This window comes from Momordica charantia (assembly GCF_013281855.1).
Source record: "Momordica charantia cultivar OHB3-1 chromosome 5 unlocalized genomic scaffold, Mcharantia_2.0 BLBB01000005.1, whole genome shotgun sequence".
Taxonomy (NCBI): domain Eukaryota; kingdom Viridiplantae; phylum Streptophyta; class Magnoliopsida; order Cucurbitales; family Cucurbitaceae; genus Momordica; species Momordica charantia.
The window spans coordinates 6,980,733-7,001,120 of NW_028275163.1; the positions used below are offsets into that span (position 1 = coordinate 6,980,733).

The following is a 20,388-nucleotide window of genomic DNA, read 5'->3' on the forward strand; positions in this document are numbered from 1 at the left end:
AATTTATTCTATATGACTAGGAATGCACCTAACAGTTTGACTTCCCTTGTCCAAAACTTACTGAGAAGTTGGACCTACTAACTTAATTAATTGGAAACTTATAACCAATAACTTTTTATTGTAGTAATTAAAAAAAGACACACTTGACTAAAGAATCAAATAAATTGAATATATTTAGATGACTGGTGTCAGAATATCTAATGCCAATTCAATATCAAATTATCAACTCTTGGTGTATTATTTAAATTATCTAATGCAAATAAAATTTTAATCACAATTTGGTGTTAGGTCTACCATCTCTCTCACATTTTATATCGTAATAAGATGATTTCTACAAGTAATTAATTATTGAATATTTAAGCTCTTTTTTTATGACAATCATATTTAATTTTGAATAAAACGTCATTTTAAGAAACATTGGAGAATAGTGTTTAATGTAAAATATATTTGAAAAAAAGTATTATTTTTTCGCTTCCTCCAAAAGTGCTATTTAAATACTTCTAAAATTTTAAAGGAAACTAAAAGCACTATTTAAATATTCCAAAGGTATAGTACCAATATCATAAAAATTCTACAAGTCATTACTTTTTCTTTTAGCATCCAAACAAGAGCTTAAAAAACTCGGTCGAGAGGAAAACTAAATACAAAATTGTTATCAAAATAGCTCATAGAATTCTCCCGACCTTGCCATCTCCCAATCAACTCAAAACCGTCCTACACTTGTAGTAGAGACAACGTCGAGAACATAACATTCCCCGCTCCCTAATTTCGAGTCGCCGAATGGCATAAACTAAAAAAGATTACCATCTTCATCCACAACCCAAAATCATAACCAAAAAATTTCCCCACTCAGACATTGAAACAACAAAGAATGAACTCTCTCCTGCTTCCCATTGGAAAAAAACCTGATAGTTAGTAAAATCAGTGTTAGTTTACCTTCATAATGGGGTCAAAACAGAGAAGAGAGTAACCACTTGATGGGTTAGTTAACCATAGTTAGTTAGTCTAGTTACCTTAGCATATGCAAAAAAGTCAGTGAAAGAGAGACTGGGTGTGTTATGGAAGGAAGCTAGGCTCAAACCACTGCATAAAAAGGAGATATAGAATTGATGAACTTATTGACATTATTATGATCAATTTATTCTCGAATTTACAAAAAGAACTAATTATTTTACAAATCTATCTTAGTCAGACTCATTTTGGTGTATGGTTAAATCTCAAACCTGACACATTTTTCTTCTTCATCTTCTTCAAGTCAGACACATCGAGCAGGCCGTTCGTTTGTTCGGAGGCGTGCAAAGTCGTCGACCATAAGGCTAAGGGTTACCAGTGCAAAAAGATGCATTTGCTTTTCTTTGCCTAATCAAAACTTCCATTTCATGGTCTTCTTAGTTGCATAATCTAACAGTACAGGCCACTGCCTGAGCCCAAAATTTGAGCCTTGCCTTAACATCTTCCGGATGATCACCTGTAATTTTAGAAGAAATGCCCTTTTGAGATATAAAAAACTTAAGCAAGTTATACGCTAAGGTATACATCTTTTTTCTCGATATGTTCTTAATCTTTGCGAGGTTGTAAATCAGCAGAGACCGACGTTTGAACATCTCTGAACATCTCTTATTCTCAAGCTATGTTAAATCACTACTAAACTCAAAAGTGCTTTGGTTAAAAACTACTTTCTTCTTTGGGAGGCATGCCAAACACACACCAAGTTATAGATTAGAGTATTTTTATTTTTACTTTCAATATAACTTTAACAAACTCACACATAGAACAGTCATCAATAATTGGAAACTCTCTCTGGTAAAAATTGGGACCCTCCTCCAAGAGTTCAAAGTGATAAGCACAGGTTAGAGTGAAGACAAATTCAATACTTTTGCCCTTACTCAATATCAGTACAGAACAAAAAAAACTAAACAGACTCAATTGAACAGATCATGAAGTCCCTTCTCCCTCCTCATGAAGCAGACACATAATTTTAGAAAGGAAGTAAAAAAACAAATTGAAGGTTTCAGGCCAAGATCTCTGAATTCTCAAATTTATTTACTCCATATCAGTCTCTAAGCTCTTAAAAAATCTGTTCTAGTCTCTAAATTCTAATAAACAACACAAGAACTCAAGCATACATTTAGAAACCAGACCACCAAATTTGTTTCCAGCAATTGTCCTGAAATCTAGGGATTACAAATGGAAGTTCAAGCAACTAAGATACAGAATCAGCTCATGCTCAATTCTAAATAAAACTAAGTACTCACCAGGGCTGGAAATCTTCCAATTCGCAATCGGACTCGACACCGAGGAACAAGAGTCCGCCGGCGCCGAGGCCGAGGCCGATGCCGGCGAATTCTCCGGCGACTTCTGGTGGTCGTCCATGTACTTCTGGCTCATGGAATAACAGAGCTCGAGCGCCGGCAGGGTGTTGCAGAGCTCCGGAATTTCGTCGTAGCTGAAACCGAACCCTAGATCCAAACAGCCCTTGAGCTCATCCAGATCCTCATCCGTCAAGCTCTTGGTCCTCATCAAATCGTCCTCATCGGCCGCCTCCACAAACCCCTTCAGCAAAACCTGGTTCCTCCTCTTCATCTTCTTCTCCAAAAGTTCCCTCCCCGCCCCCATTTCGGCCGAGTCCTCGGAATCAGAGCCCTCCTCCTCTTCTCTCGAGCTCTCATCATCTGGGTCTTCATTAATTCCATTCACAGAAGAAACCCAAGATTCAGATTCGCTAAAGAAATTGCTCATCATTTTCATTTTTACCTCCCAAATTTGCTCGGTTTCTCTCTATAAAACGTGTCCGCAAACAGAGCTGGACACAAGGCTTCGTTTATAAAGCTGAGTGAATAGCAAAAGGAACCTTTTTTTTTTCTTTTATCTCTTTTTCTAATTTTAATTTTAAATTTCTTTTTTGTTTTTTTGGATCTATGTGAGGTTATGGCATGGCATGGATGATGATGATGAATCGATGATAAGATGACGTGGACAGGACAGCTGTACGTGGAAGCAGGGATGATGACAAGAATGGTGAGTGGGGCCACGAGGTTGAGTGGGGACAGGAGATTCCATCAATCAGAGAAGGACAACGTGGTGTGTGGGGCCCACTCACCCGACATGTGGTGTTTGATGTTTGATCCTCTCTTACTTATTGCATATCCACATATGTTACCAAAATACCATTCGTCTTCTTTTTTTTTTTTGGATAATTGTTTGTGATGAGAATTATTCATTTTGTTTCCTTTTCGTTTTGATTTAATTTTCGATCAAATGAAATATAAAATAAAATTGTCATGGAGGATATCTTTTGATGATATACATTTGGCTTAAAACAAACTCGAGTTCGTTGCTGATAAAGATCGAGTTTCTTCTAGCCGTATTTTTTTTCAAAAGATTGATGTTTTATGTTAGTTTGGATCATAACATTGTAGAGATGGTACCGATGATGATAATCTTCATGTTTTATAAAATTTTACACAATACATATTTACTTGATCAGGGCAAGTTCATAGATTTATTCGACTTGAGGCATAGTGGCACACGTCTTTACTTTTAGTTGTCGTCGTGAATGCTCATTAACTCATCCTAATATATACCTCACCTATCATAACATGGTTTACTAGGCTCGAACTTAAAAGCCACCATGATTCAGGGTGCAAATCTCAATCAAGTATTAGTTTTCAATATCTTTTGAGGCACGCTACTTGGAAATAGTGGACATAAAATTGAAATTTGTTGAATTCTTTCGCAGTTCTATTATCATTATACCATTATATGTTCCTTGATCGTTAGAGTTGCTTCAATAAACACCACATCAATGTAGGTGAACTTTTTTAAGGTAATTTTTTTTTTTTTTTTACCGATCACAGTCGGGTAATAATATATTCTAGCCCTCTGGTAGAATTTTCACATTACTATTTTGAATTCTAAAGATGTACTTTAGTGAGCTAAAGGAAGAAATAAGCTTAATTAAATAATGTTTGCTAGCTTAAAACTACTCCTATCTTTTTTTTTTTTTAACATTATATTAAAACTACTCCTATCAAATGGTTATTTATTGTCATTGTAATTTTTAAACACCCACTTTATTATTTTTAGATTAGACTCATGATGAGTAAATATTCAATTTAATTACACATATTCTTAATTTTTTTTTTAAAAGCAAATTTATTAAATTAAGCCCCTGGAGCATTAATTGAAGGGTAATCTCCCTTTACACAGTCCAGAAACCACGGACTGACCCAAAACACAGTATCAAAAGACAAAACCCTCTTTTCGCCAAATTGTGAGCTGGTTTGTTGCAGGGACGATGGATATAGCCAAACGAAATCGATTCAAAGGAGGAAGCAAGAGAATGCACTTCCAGCAATCAGCCTAATCCGTCACCAAAGGTAGAGATTTCATCCTTAATCAACCGAATCGTCATAAGGGAGTCAAATTCCACACCAACACTATGGCAGTTCATGACTTAGACAAACAGTAAGATATCAAAAATAGTATTGCAAATTTACCAACGTAATCTCAAACACCATTTACAGAACTATCATACATTTCAAAATATTTTACAAACTACTTTATGTATATATATATATTTTTTTTGTTCAAACTCACAGCAAATTCAGACAAAACCAATAATAAAATGATAGGGATGAATAGGAATTTTATGTTTATCCACTAAAAGTTTGAGTGTTTGTCTTAATTTTCTAAAAAAACATTGGACAAAATCTAGACCATTCGATCCGGCACGTGCTGGTCTGACACGTGGTAATCCAATCTGATCATATCTTGAGTTCATGAATCAAAAGAAAAAGCCAAATAGATTGCAATTCTTTGTTTAATATATATATATATTTATTTAATTTTGTTTTCTTTTTCCCCTTTCTTTATCATCTTCCTTTTTGTCTTTTTTCCCTCTTTTTTGCAAATTAGGGTTTTTTTTTTGTCTATTTTCTTATTTTAACAAAGATTACAGGTTCATCTTCTCTCATGTAACAGATAATTGTCAATTTTGGCTTCAAATTACTATTTTTCAATATATCGAGTAGAGTTTTATCTTATATTTAGATTCAATTATCTTGAGTAACAAGATTAATTTACAAATTAATTTCACAAATTTCTGTGAACTAAATTAAAAAATCAATAGTCTAATGTTTCTGACATACTATTAATAACAATGGAATTTTTCTTAGATGGTGAACCCTAAACTTGTCGATTTCTAAAAAATTAAGAAATTGATTAGGATGAAGATTGAAATTCTAAGTAGGGTTAGAGACAAGAAAACCATCTCTAATTCCACCTTCTGTAAGATCATCCTTACAAAATGACATATATGAGACTTTTAATTTAAAAAATTATCTTTAAGTTTTATCTAAATTAACTCATTTCTGCCCTTAATAAATCAAAACACATACTTTCTTAATTCTCTAGGTTAAACTTGTAAATATCTCTTAATAGATTTTCTTTTGGTTAATTTAATGAAAGCTTGACCAGAAGGACTTAATGATAAATATTAGATTGATTGTACCATTAGTTTTGTTATTGTTATATACTAATTTTTACACTATATGAGTAGTTTCCGTTGTTATATTGAGTTTTCCTATACTTGGATGGTGACAAATTAATGTTAATTTAACATTGAATTTGACTTATTATTGGGATTTGGATGTAATTTAAATAAAAATAAATCTTATTTAATTATTGGAAAATAATCTTTCAAATCAACCGTAAGGATGACATTGATGTTATCCAAATGAAATTCTTTAAAAACAATTTTCCTTTGCTTAGCATTTAAAATATTGAACTATAAAATTACTATTATTACCTTTTTGGAGTACACATAAAATTATTATTTAGTTCAATAGTATATTTAAATGTTAACCTTTTAATTTTTATTGAAAAGAAGGAAGTTTTGAGAGTTTTTTGCCCTAGGAATGGGGTGATCAAACCTAGCCCATCAAACGAAAATTGACAGAATCGAAATCGGTCAATCAGTTTTAGAAAGCCTATGATCGATACTAGATCAATCAGTATTCTGGCGATATAAAAAATTGACACTCATTATCTAACAGGAAATTAAAAAATATATATGTTGATGCGGTGGCATCTATGGATCTCGTCAAATCGCACCAATCTTCAAGAATAGAAAGGATCCACAAAACCTACAAAACCAAATAGTACTAAAGACCGGTGTGACTCTTACCCCATAGGCTTTGATGCTTAAGTCAGAATCAGAGTAGTTGAATATGAAGAGTGGTATTTTGGCATCCCTCTAGATTTTGGTTTTCCCTCCTATTTATAGAAGTCGAGTCGTAATACCTTTAGGAATTACAGAAGTTGAATTCTAGTGTGCACAAGAGATCTGGACTTCTAGACCGGTGCGTTTCGTCGTGGACCTAATGTTGGATTGAAGGCCGAGGCAAGGTAGGATCGGATCGAGTTGCACAAAGGTCGAGGAGAACCATTACAGTTCTAGGCCGGAAGCCGAGAACTGCTTGGCACCGAGACATGGTCAGCATATCAATCTCAGTTTCACCCCCTCAAATCTCAATTTCGGCTCCAAATCGACACTGACCGACCACATTAATGATCACTCCTTAGGGAGTCATCTTTTTTTTTCCCATTTCTTGACTGTCACCATATATTTTTTATACATAATAACATCCTGTGAACTAAAATTTTAAAATTTGGATAATATCAATAAATCTTCTTTATTTATCTACCACTTGAGAAGGGTATGGTTTCTTCTCACATGTTAAATGGTAGCCTCTTGAAAACTTCTGGAACCAAATTGAAATGTGAAAGTTTTTCTTTTCATATTTTTTTTTATCAATTGAAATGTGAAAGTAATTGCCATAGGTGCAAAAGTAGTTTTTTTTTATCATAGTTATTATTAAATTCTAAAATATATGATTGTTTAATTACAAATGATCTCCGTAAAATTAATCAAATTGATTTAAATAACTGAACCTAATTCAATCTCTACCCACATTCGCAATTTAATCTTATTATTATATTCTAAAAAGATATATCAATAATATGTTTTAAAACATTATTATAACAATATAAAATGGCATAGTGTTGTTTGTGATGCATTATTACTTTCAAAGTGGAATTGGTAAAGAAAATGAGACCTACAAAAGGGTTTAGTTAGCCATTTTGACTAAAGCTATGCAATGTTCTACCTGACCCACGTGATGAATCAAAACCCTAGCAAAATGGTGTGACTTTTGAGACCTACAAAAAGTGAAACTTCTACAAACAAATATATATAAAAATATAATTAAACAATATTTTTAACATATATAAATTTTATATGTGGGAAGAAATAAGGGGAGGAGTTAGGTCATATCATCATACTAATTATGTCTCAAACCCATGAACCAAATATATAAAACAAGACAATATGGGTGGAGAAATATAATATTATTTGAAATAATAGAAACAAAATACTCTAACAAACAAAGAGGGAAAAGGAAAATTGGGTCATCTTCTATTAATGTAGTCTCAAAAGTGATGGAGAGAGAGGAATTAGGAGTCTCTTTTTGTTTTTATTTTGGTTTTCTCCTTCTTAACAAAGAAAAATAAAATCGTATGACTCCCTATACCCATGAATATTCAATAGTGATAAAATAGTATTTGTTCTATGTTTGGAACAAATTGGAAATGGGAATAAGAAACAAGAAATTTAGGACTCGTTTGGTAAAGCTCCGGCTTGTTTCTTGTTTATTGTTTACAATTTTTTTTTTAAAAAAAATCTAAGTATTTTGCAACTAACTGTGTAATTTTTCTCGGAACATTATAGAAATTTTGGAAATAATCAAAACTATTTTCTTCTTCCTTTGTTCACATTTCCAATTTGTTTCAAAACATAAATAAAATGATTGTTTAATCATATTTGAATGCATGGACGTTCATCCAATTCATTTTTCTTTATTAAAAAGGAAGAAATAGAAACAAGAAATTGAAACGTTACCAAATGAGTTTCCGTTGTTTTCAAAATTTTAATATAATTTTGAGAAAGTTTGAAAAAAAAATGAAAAATGAAAAATGAGAAACAAGAAACATATACATTTAGCAAATGCTTAGGTTTTTTTAATAAAATTGGAACGGAAAACAAAGAATGGAAACGTTAGCAAACGACAATAGATTATTTTCATATTTGGATACAAAACCCAAAAACTAAAATATAAACCAGAAATTATAATTTGAGCATTACTGAATTAGTTAGGACATTGTAACTTCCGATCGAAAGATGAGGAGATTGAATCTTCACTCCTAGTATTTTTTTTAATTTAATAATATATATATATATATGTAAATACTGAAAGAATAACGTATGCAAGAGAGAGGGACACATGCGGACACAATTGAGGTTTGAGTTTGCTTTCCGAGCAAAGGAATCCTAGGAGAAAAAAAACAAATTACTTTTTCAATATTCTTAAGACGATGTTGATCGGTTAATACTTATATTTTGTTTAGTATCATTAAATTTTTTACATGTAAGAGAGGGGCATAGAAATTTTTTTTTATTTTTCAATAACTTAAATAATTATCAAATTTTTATTAATAACCAGTGTAATAAAATCACGTTGATGGATAAGTATCTAAGTATTTTTATTTTTATTTTTTCATTTTTTAGATATACAGAAAAAGGAAAAAAGAAGAAAGAGAAATGACTACTTTTGAGGAAAGATGCACGAGGGAATCTCATGATCATCAACTCTCAATTCATATATAAAAATAAAGTATATATTGTGGCTTTGAAAAGAGGATAGAGATTTTTTTCCCTTTATCTTTTTACTTTAAAACTCAAAAGACAAATTAGTTTTTTTTTTTTTTTCCTTTTTCTTTTCAGAAAGGTTTTCCCCCACACCTCCAAAAAAGACAAAACAAGACAATAACAATAATACATTCACATTTTCTCATGTGACTTTTCCATTGTGTGATAGGTAGTGAAACATGTGTCTACATAATTATTAAAAGTTGTATAGACATTAAAAGAAAATTAAAAATAGGTTAACACGTTATTTCGTTCCAATATAACTATATAATAATTTAATTATATAAAATGAAGATGGACTTCGGAGAGTGGGTTCAAACACCATAGTGACTAGATCACCTATTACTTAGAAATAATAATTTATTAAAAAAAATCAATCGAGTTCTTACCCTAATTTAGAAAAATTAAAATCAATATAGAAAATAAGATTAAAACTTTTTAAAAAGATAACAATAAAAATCATTATTAAAAATCCTTTAAGTATTGAATTTCTTCCATCAAGCTCTCTAAAAAAAAGAAATCTTCGATCTTAAATAAATCAATATAAAAAAATATTGATTAGTTTTATCTAATAGTATCTCTAGGGTCACTTTGGCGTGTGTTTTCGTTTTATCTAATTGTATATTGGATTCACATCAATCCAGTGTTAAACTAGATATTAATTATCAATATAAAAATATTTATTAATTATAATCATAATTCATTGATTAACTTTTTTTTTCTTTTGAGTACAATGGATAGGGGTGGGGATGGAATTCACAACTTCTTGGTTGGAAATTTATGTCAATTACTGTTGAACTATGCTTGCTTCGACATTTTAATTAATTAATATTACTGTATAACATCTAATTTACTATCTAAAAAAAAGCATTTTTAATTTATCGTATCATTGTTCTAATTATTTGTAATTTATTTTCATACCTGGCATTTTTGCAATATTTTATATAAATTATGCTAGATTTATAACTAACCATTTATATTAGTTATTGGACATAAGGTTTTAATTTGATGAAATGGGACACGTTAATTCATAAAATAAAAGATTTACCACTTAATATATACCTAAAATATGTTGGATTGGTAAGGAGTGCAAATAAAGTCTCACGTTGGTTAGGGAAAGGGGTGATCCATGGTATATGATATATAAGGAAAGCCAATTATCTCCATTCGTATAAGGCATTTTGGGTGAAACGAAAAACAAAGCCGTGAGGACTATGCCCAAAACAGACAAGTGGAGATAAGGAGGTGAATCCTCGAGTGCCGAACAAAGAAGTGGTGACCCTCGGAGGTTTAATCTGCGGGTGTGTTCTATCAAGGTATATGGCGAAAGCCTTAGATAAGAGCAAGCTTTCGTTTACGTAGGGGTACCATTGTCTTTAATAAAATATACCATTATTATAAGGAAGAGAAACTCAAATTAATAAACTTGATTTGTATGTATGTATAAGTGCTACAATCTCTAACATATAATTATGTTAGGCTTGTAGCTTGACGAAGTCTCTAGCTTAATAGTTGGACGAAGTTCTTCGACTTCGACTTGTAGCTTGTAGCTTGACGAAGTCTTGAGCATTCTGTTGATGACATAGAAAATATCCAATTCAACGCTATGTTGAATGCTGGTAGATGATTCTAAATGCTTTGTTAGTTCCGAATCTCCAATTATTCTGATCTCCTTTTGAATGTTCTAAATGAGGGGTGACTCCTTCTATTTATAGAGTTTTGTGAGTCTTCTTCTCATGGATTTAATGGGTTTGAGTTCATGAGTTGATCTAATTAGCTGATGTCATCGAACAGCTATAAAGAAGACACATGTAAATTTGTTACTCGTCTTAAATATAATTTCAAATGTCATATTTAAACTATGTAACGTGGCATTTACTAAGTGGCCAAAATTTATTCATTTAATCGTATACTTTTTAAATTCACCCATCAACTTCTTGTTTCTTTCTTTTTTTTTTACTGTATAGCACCAATAAAGGCTTGATTTTATATAATATTTTTAGGCAGGGATTCAAACTTCTGTTGATGTCGGCATTTAGCCAGATATTACCCAAATAATTCTCAATTCTTGCCAATATATCAATTCCTAAGTGTCTCAATATGTTCTTTCAATAAAACTAACTATGCCCATCCAATAATATCATCCACCAAATTTCTATGATAAATCGATCCACCAAATGTCAATCAATTTATGGCATGGATTTTTGGAATATACAATTATAAGATATCGGAGATAACCAAATGAATTAAAAAAAAAAATTATTTTTTAGTATAATAGAGGTAGTAAGACTGAACTTTGATTTCAAAAAAGATAATTAGTAGTTTATCTGTTAAATTAGGCTTGGATCAACAACACTAATTTTTGTTTAGAGTTTGGTTTGATAAGAATAATAGTAAATAAGATTGCTTAATATTGAAAAAACTTTATACCTATGGTTGAATGGGTAAAGAGATATTAGTAATTTCATGATGTTGCGGGTAGATCAAACTTATAATTTCATTCTCCAATGGATTACATTTTTGAAGTTTTTTTTTTCCGAATTAATTAAAATATCAAAGACTAAAACATTTGTTTTAATACAACAAATGTGAGGGGAAATTTTGAATTACCTTCCCTCTCAAAGGAAAGAGTTAATGTATTAATTACTTAGGTAGATATTTTCTCATCATTTTAATGGATCAATTTTGTATAACAACGGTCAACTTTAGGTTCAATTAGTTTACGACATACAAAATCATATGAGAGGAGTAAGTTTTAAATTTTATAGACGAGTAATAATACCTTATCATCAAATTAAAACCTAGAGTATTTTTAACTGAAAAAAAAATACAATACATTAGAAATAAATCAAATATTTTAACGGATTAAAGACTAAATTAGAACAATACTCCATTTAGCCTAAAACAAAATAGGATTAAAGCCAAAAGAAATTAGTAGACAAGAGAAGGGTAATTTTGGAAAATTATAAATTTTTATTAGAGTTTTGGCAACTGGGCAAAGGTTCCCAGACACCATAATTTTGCTGTGGCTCTCAGTCAATCTTTGTGTCTATGATACTCCAATGATATCATTTATTATTATTTAAATTTCTAAGAATCTTTATTTTTTATTCAGCCAAATCAATCATTATCTGATTTTAACATTATTTTTTGGTAAATAAATGTCCCACTTGGCCACAAAATCTGGGCACCACTGGCTTATTTGATGTGCCCACTCCACGTTTCTCAGATGGTACTATTAAATTACAATTACTTTTCAGTCTGTTTTTTAAAATTTAAAAGGAAAATAATAATAATAATAATAATAATAAATTCTTCTTCCAAAAGGATATTCCCAAATATAGGATCATATTCTCATGGAATCTTGTTAAATTATCCCAAATGTCATCTGGATGAAATAAAAGTTGATAGCATTTTTCAACTGATTTGGGTATTTTTTTTTCCATTTCAATTCCCTTATTTTCAAAACGTCTATTTTTATCTTTTGTACTTTTAAAAAATGACATTATCTTTTTATTTTTTTAATTATAAGTGTGTATTAAAAATATGAAAATCCAAACAAATATTTCAAAGGTACGTAAATTAAAACGAACAAAATTTAACAACACATCAAACCCGACATTTTGGAAGTATGGGATTAAAATGAACCAAAACGAAATTTTATATATACTATAATAATTTTTAAACTGAGAAAATATCACTACAGATACATATTTTCTTTATATATATATATTTATTGAGTTTAATAATACTATCTTTTTATTTTATTATAAATCATTTACTAAATATTGATTGTAATCAGAATAGTTTTTTTTTTCCTTTTCCTTTTTTTCTTTTGAGGAAAAATCAGATTAGTGTTTTTTTTTTTTTTTTTGAGTACAGAAAAAAAGATCAGATTAGTTACTCATTGATTGAAATCAATGATTCATGTATATTATATTTTTTCCGTAATTGTTTTTAGAAGTTATTTCTTAAAGTTTAATTTATCAATTATTTATACAAAATTTATTGCTATCTTTTTTCTCAACTTTTAAATTTTATGGTCAGAGGAAAAGAGGCATCTTTATCCACATCTTGCTTTATTGACACTTAAATTTATACAAAATAACTAAATAAAAAAAATAGTCTAAAACATCATGAGTTTCTACAAGATTTAATTTATTTATTACCATTATAATCATTTTGAATTTGAATTTCAAACTCCATGGAATCCCACCACTTTTCTACCTAAAAGATTGGAAAAGTTGAAGATAAAAAGTTGAGAAAGAGTTTACTAGAAAATAATTAATATCTAAGAATCAAAGTTCTTTTCATGTTAAAAAAGGCCAATTTCAAACCATATAATTTTTGGAAGGACAATATGCACTGTTTGATCTAGACATAAAAGAGATGTATGATCGAGTATAATAAAGACTTTTATATAAAAAATAATAATGGAAAAATTAGACTTCAATGTATGAACAAGTGAACTAAATTTTGTGTTAAAATAGTTATTTTCTTTGCTTTTGCTCACCGAAGCCAAAGACTCAAACAAAAAAAAGACATTGTTACATGTTATTTTATTTAGATATGAAATTAAAACTCTTAAAAATACTAAATAATATATATATTAGTTACTAATGAGATTACTAATTTTTTTTTTTTTTTTTGACATTGTGATTACTAATGTTTTAACTATTGAGTTAGCCGAAATAAAATTGATACAAACGTGAAAGTATAAAAATTATAATTTTTTCAGTTTATCCTGACCCTTTTAGACCAATGAACCACTCATGATAATTACTTTTAATTAGAGTTTAAAAAAAGGTTTATTTTCAAAAAGAAAATATATAATTTTAATTTAATTGGCAGGACTTCATCTCATTTGTTATTTTTTATATGGAAGCAAGTTGACTGGAATTGTAGTCAATTTGTGAATAGAAAATTCTTTAATAAATTATCAATTTAATAACAATTTTAACATCTTCCAACATTAAATGTGAAAAGTTCAAACTCTCCAATTGTTTAGCTTAACATATAATAATCAAATCACTGTTTTATTTATAGTGTAGTTGTACATCCAATGTAAATTCATGTAAAATATTGCAAACATAACTTTTAAAAATTAAAATTATAATTTTGAAAACACATAAATATCAGGATTCAAATTCATGACCTCTTAATCAAAGACTGATGTCAATTTCACAGATCAATCAGTAATTACTATATAATTAATCATTGTAAAATAATAATAATCAATAATCAATATCTAGATTATTAATATAATAAATGTCGGTTTTTTTTACAGGAGAATAAATGTTGTTATTTATGTTGATTAAATATTTTAAAAATATTATATTTATATATATATTTTTTAAATACATATTTACAAAAATTTTAGAAACGGGTTACCCATTAACAAAATTTCCTTTTTTTTCTTATAAATTATTTGAAACAATCATTCATTTATAAAAATATTTAATTTTCATAAGATAGATTTGAATATATATGACCAATTTAATCTCTAAACTCAAAATCAAATTACATATGAATCATCTCAACAGAGCAAAGATATTATATATGAGTCCATTATTAGACCAACAAAGTAGTTGAAACAGCTCTCTTCCTTGGTGTCCTATTATTCAATGTGCCCAAATAAAAAGATCCATAACTCTCCTTGAAATAGGTACTCACTAGGTATAGAAAACGCATCCATCCTAGACCAAAGTGGACCCGTCTTTGAAGATTATTCATCTTTGAAATGCTGAGTCGCTATTCTTAACAACCTTCGTTAACTCTAGAACCTTCTTTGAATTATCATCGGTAAGTTTTAAGTCAAGCACTACACTATTGCTCAATGGGATATTTTATTTGGTGTATTTTTGTCCTATATTTTCATTGAAATAATAATTTAACCTCAGAACTTTAGTTTATAACGATTTAGTCCATGTACTTTCAATATGATAACAATTTAGTCTCTGAATTTTAGTATGTAACAACTTAATTTTTGCAGTTTTAAATTTGTGATAGTTTAGTCCATATTGTGAAAATTTTTGTAAAGTTTCTCGTAAATGTAAATCGATAAATCGATGAGGGATTCAATATGTCTATAAATTACAAATACTAAATCGTTATATGACAAAAATCGACACTTAATTTTAATAAGATTTTTTAGAACATGGACTAAATTATTACAAATTTCAAAATATAAATATTAAGTTGAAATAAGTACATGGTTACCCATTTAAAAATATATAGACTAAATAATTAAACACAAAAGTTAAAACATTAAATCGTTTTAACAATCAAATATGTTTGTTATCCTACAAAATTTGGATACCCAACTAAAAATCAATATACACCACTGAAAAAAAAAAAGAAAGAAAAAAGAAAAATAAAAAGAAAAACCTTTTTGGGGTATTTTTGTTTTTTATTTTTTGACAAATCTCCAAAAATCAATCAAGTGGGACCCACAGCAAAGAACGTTTTGTCACTTCTCGAGTGAAGGGAGAGGGAGGGGTTAGTTAATTATAGGTGGGCCCGGTAGCCGAATACTTTTCAAAGGCCTTTTTCTTTTTCAATTTTAAATTATTCAGAATTCACATGTATGGAATGGGTGGATGGATGCATGACGATGACGACATACATAACATCATGCATGGATATAAGTGATTCAGGAGATGGCCACGTAATCACTTGGGGGGCAGGAATCCAGTACGACAATTACAACCCAACAACCCACGTGCCCTGTCACTATCGGTCAATAAATTTCTTTCTTCCCTCCGAAGAAAATAAAATAATAATAATTATTATTATTAAAACAGCGGAATTTTTGGTGAACGAAATTAGATGGGACCCACCACCTTGCCGGACCCACTTTCTTAATTTGTGTTTACATTGATATTAGGAATAATAATTAATTAAATCAACTAAAAATAATTAATACTCTTCTAAAAAAATAATAATTATTAAAAATAATTAACATAATTTTTATTAGAAGAACCGCCGTTAATCTAAAATATTATTAAATTAATAAACTTAAATAGAAAAATTAAGAAAAGTCAGTATAATTCTTTTGTAAAAAAATATTATTAGTAATCTAAATAAAAAATAAAAAAAAAGAGTAAAATGGTCCAGTTATGAGTTTTATTCATAAATTAGAGAGAAAGGATCAAAGGTGTAAAATAATTAATGATAATGAGATTGATTAGGCTGTAAAAGAAGAACGTGATTATTTGGGATAGTGATTCCAAGTTTGAGATGAGTTCAGCTAATTGATTTCGTTCCTATACTAACACATCAAAGGAATGAAAAGTTTTATTCTAATTTAGTTGAAATAACGAGACTTAAATATTTCGTGGATGTGAAAGTCTCAATTTTATAAAAATTTTTGATAAAAAATAATAATATGACAGAAGTTGAAATTAACAAAAATTATTATTATTTTGTTGATTTACGTAGAAATGTTGACTGAAACTTTAAAATTCTCGTTTTTTTTCTTTTTCAAAATATTATTATTTATGTGAGATTTGAATAAGAAGAAGCCGCGTTCCATTCTAGCCTTGGGCAACTCTTAATTTTCATGCTATTATCAAATAATTGGTCAACTTTTTCTTATTTAAAAGAAGGAGATATATGGAAAAAAAAAGGCCAGCTGTAAAAGTTTTTAATTACTATACTATAATGCATAATTATTTAATGTACAACTGTTATTATTTATTTGGACCGGGAAGATATGAGTTTGACTTCTTGGTGAATGTAATAAATATTAAATAGCATAATTGTAATCGTATGAATTGACATTTTTTAATATTTTAATCTCATGTACATATTGTCGACTTTGGTAGGCTGTAAAAAAATGGATGATTCAAAAGGATTGATGTAATTTTTATGATTTAATCCATTTGTCACAAATTGTTTGATTTTTACCATATTGACGCATCATTTTGAGCGGTTGTTTTTATTTGTTTATCATTGTTAATTAACTGTATTTATATTCAGATTGGAGTAAAAAATAGGTTAAAATATTTGTTTGGTTTCTTTACTATTTTTAAAATATTCGTCGGATGATTGTACTTTTAACTTTGATGCATTTTAGTCTTTGTACTTCTAAAATGTTTATTTTGATTTCTGTATGATCATATCAAAATTAATCAATGTAAAAGACTAAAATAAATTAAGGTTGACAATACCGGAACCAAAGTAATATTTTAATCTAAAAAAATAAAGAAATAGAAGTAGGTTTTACGAAGGAGTATTTGTGAGGTTTAATCAAAATAGAAACATCAAATTATAAAATGTAAAAATGAATTAAAAATTTTAAAATGGTAAGAATCAAATTTGTAGTTCAACAACCAAATTGATCCAACCTAATAAAAAAAAAAAAATCATAGGAAAGCGAATAAATCAAGCATCCAAAGTCCTGAATTCAACTCCAAAATGTGTTGAACCAATTAAAATATATCACCTAACATGCACAAAAATATAGAACCTACGGAATAGCTTTATTAATCATAATAAGGTCACTTTTAAAATTTAGTTCACAAAAGTAGCCACGTTTTCATATTTATTTATATGCCTAACCACTATTGCTATTATCATTGAGACACCTGGTAAGGGTATTTGATGAATTCCCACAAAACTCAGGGCATTTTTGGAAATCCTTTCGTTTTTTTTTATTATACTTGTTCCTCACAATTATTCACATTTCTTAGAAATACATTAGACTTTCCAGACAAATTTTTAAAAAAAAATTTAAATTTTTTCTTTTTTACTTTTCAGAATTTGACTTCGATTTTGAAATACTTTTAAAATAATAGATAACAAAAGAAACCAATATAGACCGAAGTAATATTTGTAACCCTAATTTTCAAAAACAGAAAAGTAAAATAATTATCAAACAGACTCTTAATTGTTGCGTTCATCCAAAAGAAACATCTTATAAACACAGTGTGAATGGCTTTTTACTCACCTCTCTAAGTACATTCTTATAAAAAAGTAGTTTTAATTAAAACATTCAAGTTTTTTGTTACATTTTTTAAAAAATTAATTTTAATTTTTAAATTTGTTTGGTTATACTATATTGAAATTGATTTAAAAGTAATTCCCGTTGAATCATTTCAAAATCAATTTTTGAAAAATAAAATTTTCAAATATTTTTTTTAGAAAGATGTTTATAAAGCAATCTAACTTTTTTTTTTAAAGCTGCTTTTATTTATTACCAAACATTGCAGAGATTTTCATCCAAAAATCACTTTAGAAATTTATGCCAAAACACACTCTTAGGGTTTTTTATCCTTGTATTTGCTTAGGCTATGAATTTTTAGTTTTAAATTATTCAATTCCATCAAATAGTTAAAATCCTAAATTTGAATTTGTTCTAGGAATGCCTTGGAAAAACCGAGTTTATTATTTTATTATAAATATATATTTTTAATTAAATTATAGAATTTCATATGGTTGCATTTATTTAGTATTTGAATTTTGTTAAGGCTAAATTACGCCTTTAAACTTTTAATTTTACTTGTATATAGTTACGACTTCAAGTTTATTAAAGGATTTGTGATTTAAAGGCCCATAAAATTTGGAAATTGAATCAGACCTGTTAAAGCCATATTTATATATACAATACTTTATATATTTTAAAAAGTAAAACTTATATTCTTCTTTATAGTTAATACAAAAAATAGAAGGTTAAATATAAAAATAAAAGTCTCTTAAAAAGGATACAAGAATATTTTCTCAAAATATATATATATATATATATATATATATATATATATATATATATATATTTATAAAAAAAGAAAAACAAAACATACCAACTTGAATATAGTAGAATTTGTTCATGCATTATACATATGACTTTTATTTGTTCAAATCCTCATCCTAAGTTGAACTAAAAAATAAAAAAATAAAACTAAATTTTTTTAACAATTTTGTCTTAAGAAAATTAACAAAAATTATCAAAAGAAAATTCAGAAAGAAAGGGCTGTGCCATGATAAGCTTGGCTATTGAATTTGTTGGGCCTCAACCTGGGCCGGCCCAGTGATAACGTTAAATTTGACTTCCATCGGTTTTTTTTTTTTTTTTTTTAAATACTTCCATTGGGAATTTATACTTCGTGTTTCTATGTTCCTAAAATTATGATCCTAACAAATATAATTATTCTTGGAATTCATATCACCAATTTAATGTTTTAGGTTCATTATTTTTTAAAATAATTATCTTGGAGAAGACATGATTGGTCATCACTTGTGAGAAGTAACTATTTTCCTTGTCATGTGGTCTTATTTTTTCCCACCTTTGCCTTACACCGGAGTAAATATTTGTTGATATTTTCATCCACGTTTCCATGTAACTACGAGTTCGACATCAACATGAGAATAAATTGACATTTCCATAATGTTGCAAAAAATAAAAAATAAAAAACAAAATCAACAAAATATCACTAATATAGACATTGTATTAATATTACTCATTTTAACTTATTCAAAAGGTTGAAATGTTTATTTGTTAATTTAAATATATGAGTTTTTTATTTATATTTTTATAACATTTCTAGAATTATTCATTGACATTGACATTTCTGTCAATATTTCCATAATTGAGACCTTGATAATTCCATCGATATCGACATTTAATATTTTAACTAAGGTTTTAGATGTCGATGTCAATGGAAATGTGCAGGTCTCAATTTCATTAGAAATATCGATGAAAATATCATTAAAATGTCAATATTGATGGATATTACTTAAAAGTTAGATAAATTAAGAAATCAGTCGTTTGTTGAGTTTGATATATTGTGAAGTTTTTTGTACTATGATGAAAATTTCGATTTACCTCTCATGTCGATATTGAATCCATAGATACATGGACATGTTGATGGAAATATCTGACGTATTGACAGATATTTATAGATACATGGACATGTTGATAGAAAATGTCTAACATATCAATATATATTTAAAATCTGACCCAACTTCCACTGCTTAATATAATTTTTCTCTCTTTTGCTTAAAAAATGTTATAACATTATCCAAGAAGTGGAAAATGATTTTGTATTTATGCTTAATTTTATCTAAAGCAGATAGCTTTTAAAAATTAAATATCTAATTTCACCTACAAATTCGAATTCACGATTTTTCTTTTTAGAGATAGATATCTTAACCAAGTTATATTCATGTTGGCTAATAAAGACCGCTCTTATCAGAATCGATATGCTAACATATTGAATGTGGAAAAAAAAAACTCGCTCGATAATTCTAATGAGATTGAAATTTCAGAGTAAAAACAACACACATGGGTAGATTTTGATATTTTCCTTAAAAAAAAGTTTCACAATTGATACAGAACATCACACAACATTATTGCTTTCCTTTTCCATTATTCTTGAAAAGAAGCAATTTATTATGGATCAAAGACAACAAAATAATACTAACAAAAGCAAATACATAATCTGGTACACAAACCATATAATATTGTCACCAATCTCCATGGCCAAAGTGTCTTTGCCTAACTCACAAATGGATTTTTTTTTTTTTTTTTGAGTCGATCAAACTTCAGACACATGCATGGTTAATTTTTGGTTAAAAAGTAGTGAAAGTGTTGACACTAAATTACACAAAATGCCCCTAACATT

At 28.5% G+C, this 20,388-nt stretch overlaps 1 protein-coding gene across 2 annotated transcripts; it reads right to left on the reverse strand.

Moving 5' to 3' along the window:
• Positions 1-536: 536 nt before the first annotated feature.
• Positions 537-2,826, reverse strand: LOC111014732 (uncharacterized). 2 transcript variants are annotated; one of them, XR_002601936.2, is made up of 4 exons: positions 2,256-2,826; positions 1,224-1,468; positions 1,014-1,083; positions 537-905 (listed from the first exon to the last, which is right to left on the reverse strand). XR_002601936.2 is itself a non-coding variant. In XM_022289536.2 (2 exons), exons 1-2 carry the CDS (start codon positions 2,746-2,748, stop codon positions 1,389-1,391), a joined length of 573 nt encoding a protein of 190 aa, XP_022145228.1. In that variant the 5' UTR covers positions 2,749-2,826; the 3' UTR covers positions 1,085-1,388. The 2 variants fall into 2 exon arrangements, 1 of the variants encoding a protein (XP_022145228.1); XM_022289536.2 differs by lacking the exons at positions 537-905; positions 1,014-1,083 and having other exon boundaries at positions 1,085-1,468.
• Between the last annotated feature and the right edge of the window lie 17,562 nt (positions 2,827-20,388).

Excerpts from the sequence above, each read along its gene's own strand:
- LOC111014732 (XM_022289536.2), bottom strand. The coding sequence starts at position 2,748 with ATGAAAATGATGAGCAATTTCTTTAGCGAATCTGAATCTTGGGTTTCT. Across the intron at positions 1,469-2,255 it reads TTGGAAGATTTCCAGCCCTG|GTGATCATCCGGAAGATGTT; the intron begins GTGAGTACTTAG and ends CTAAAATTACAG.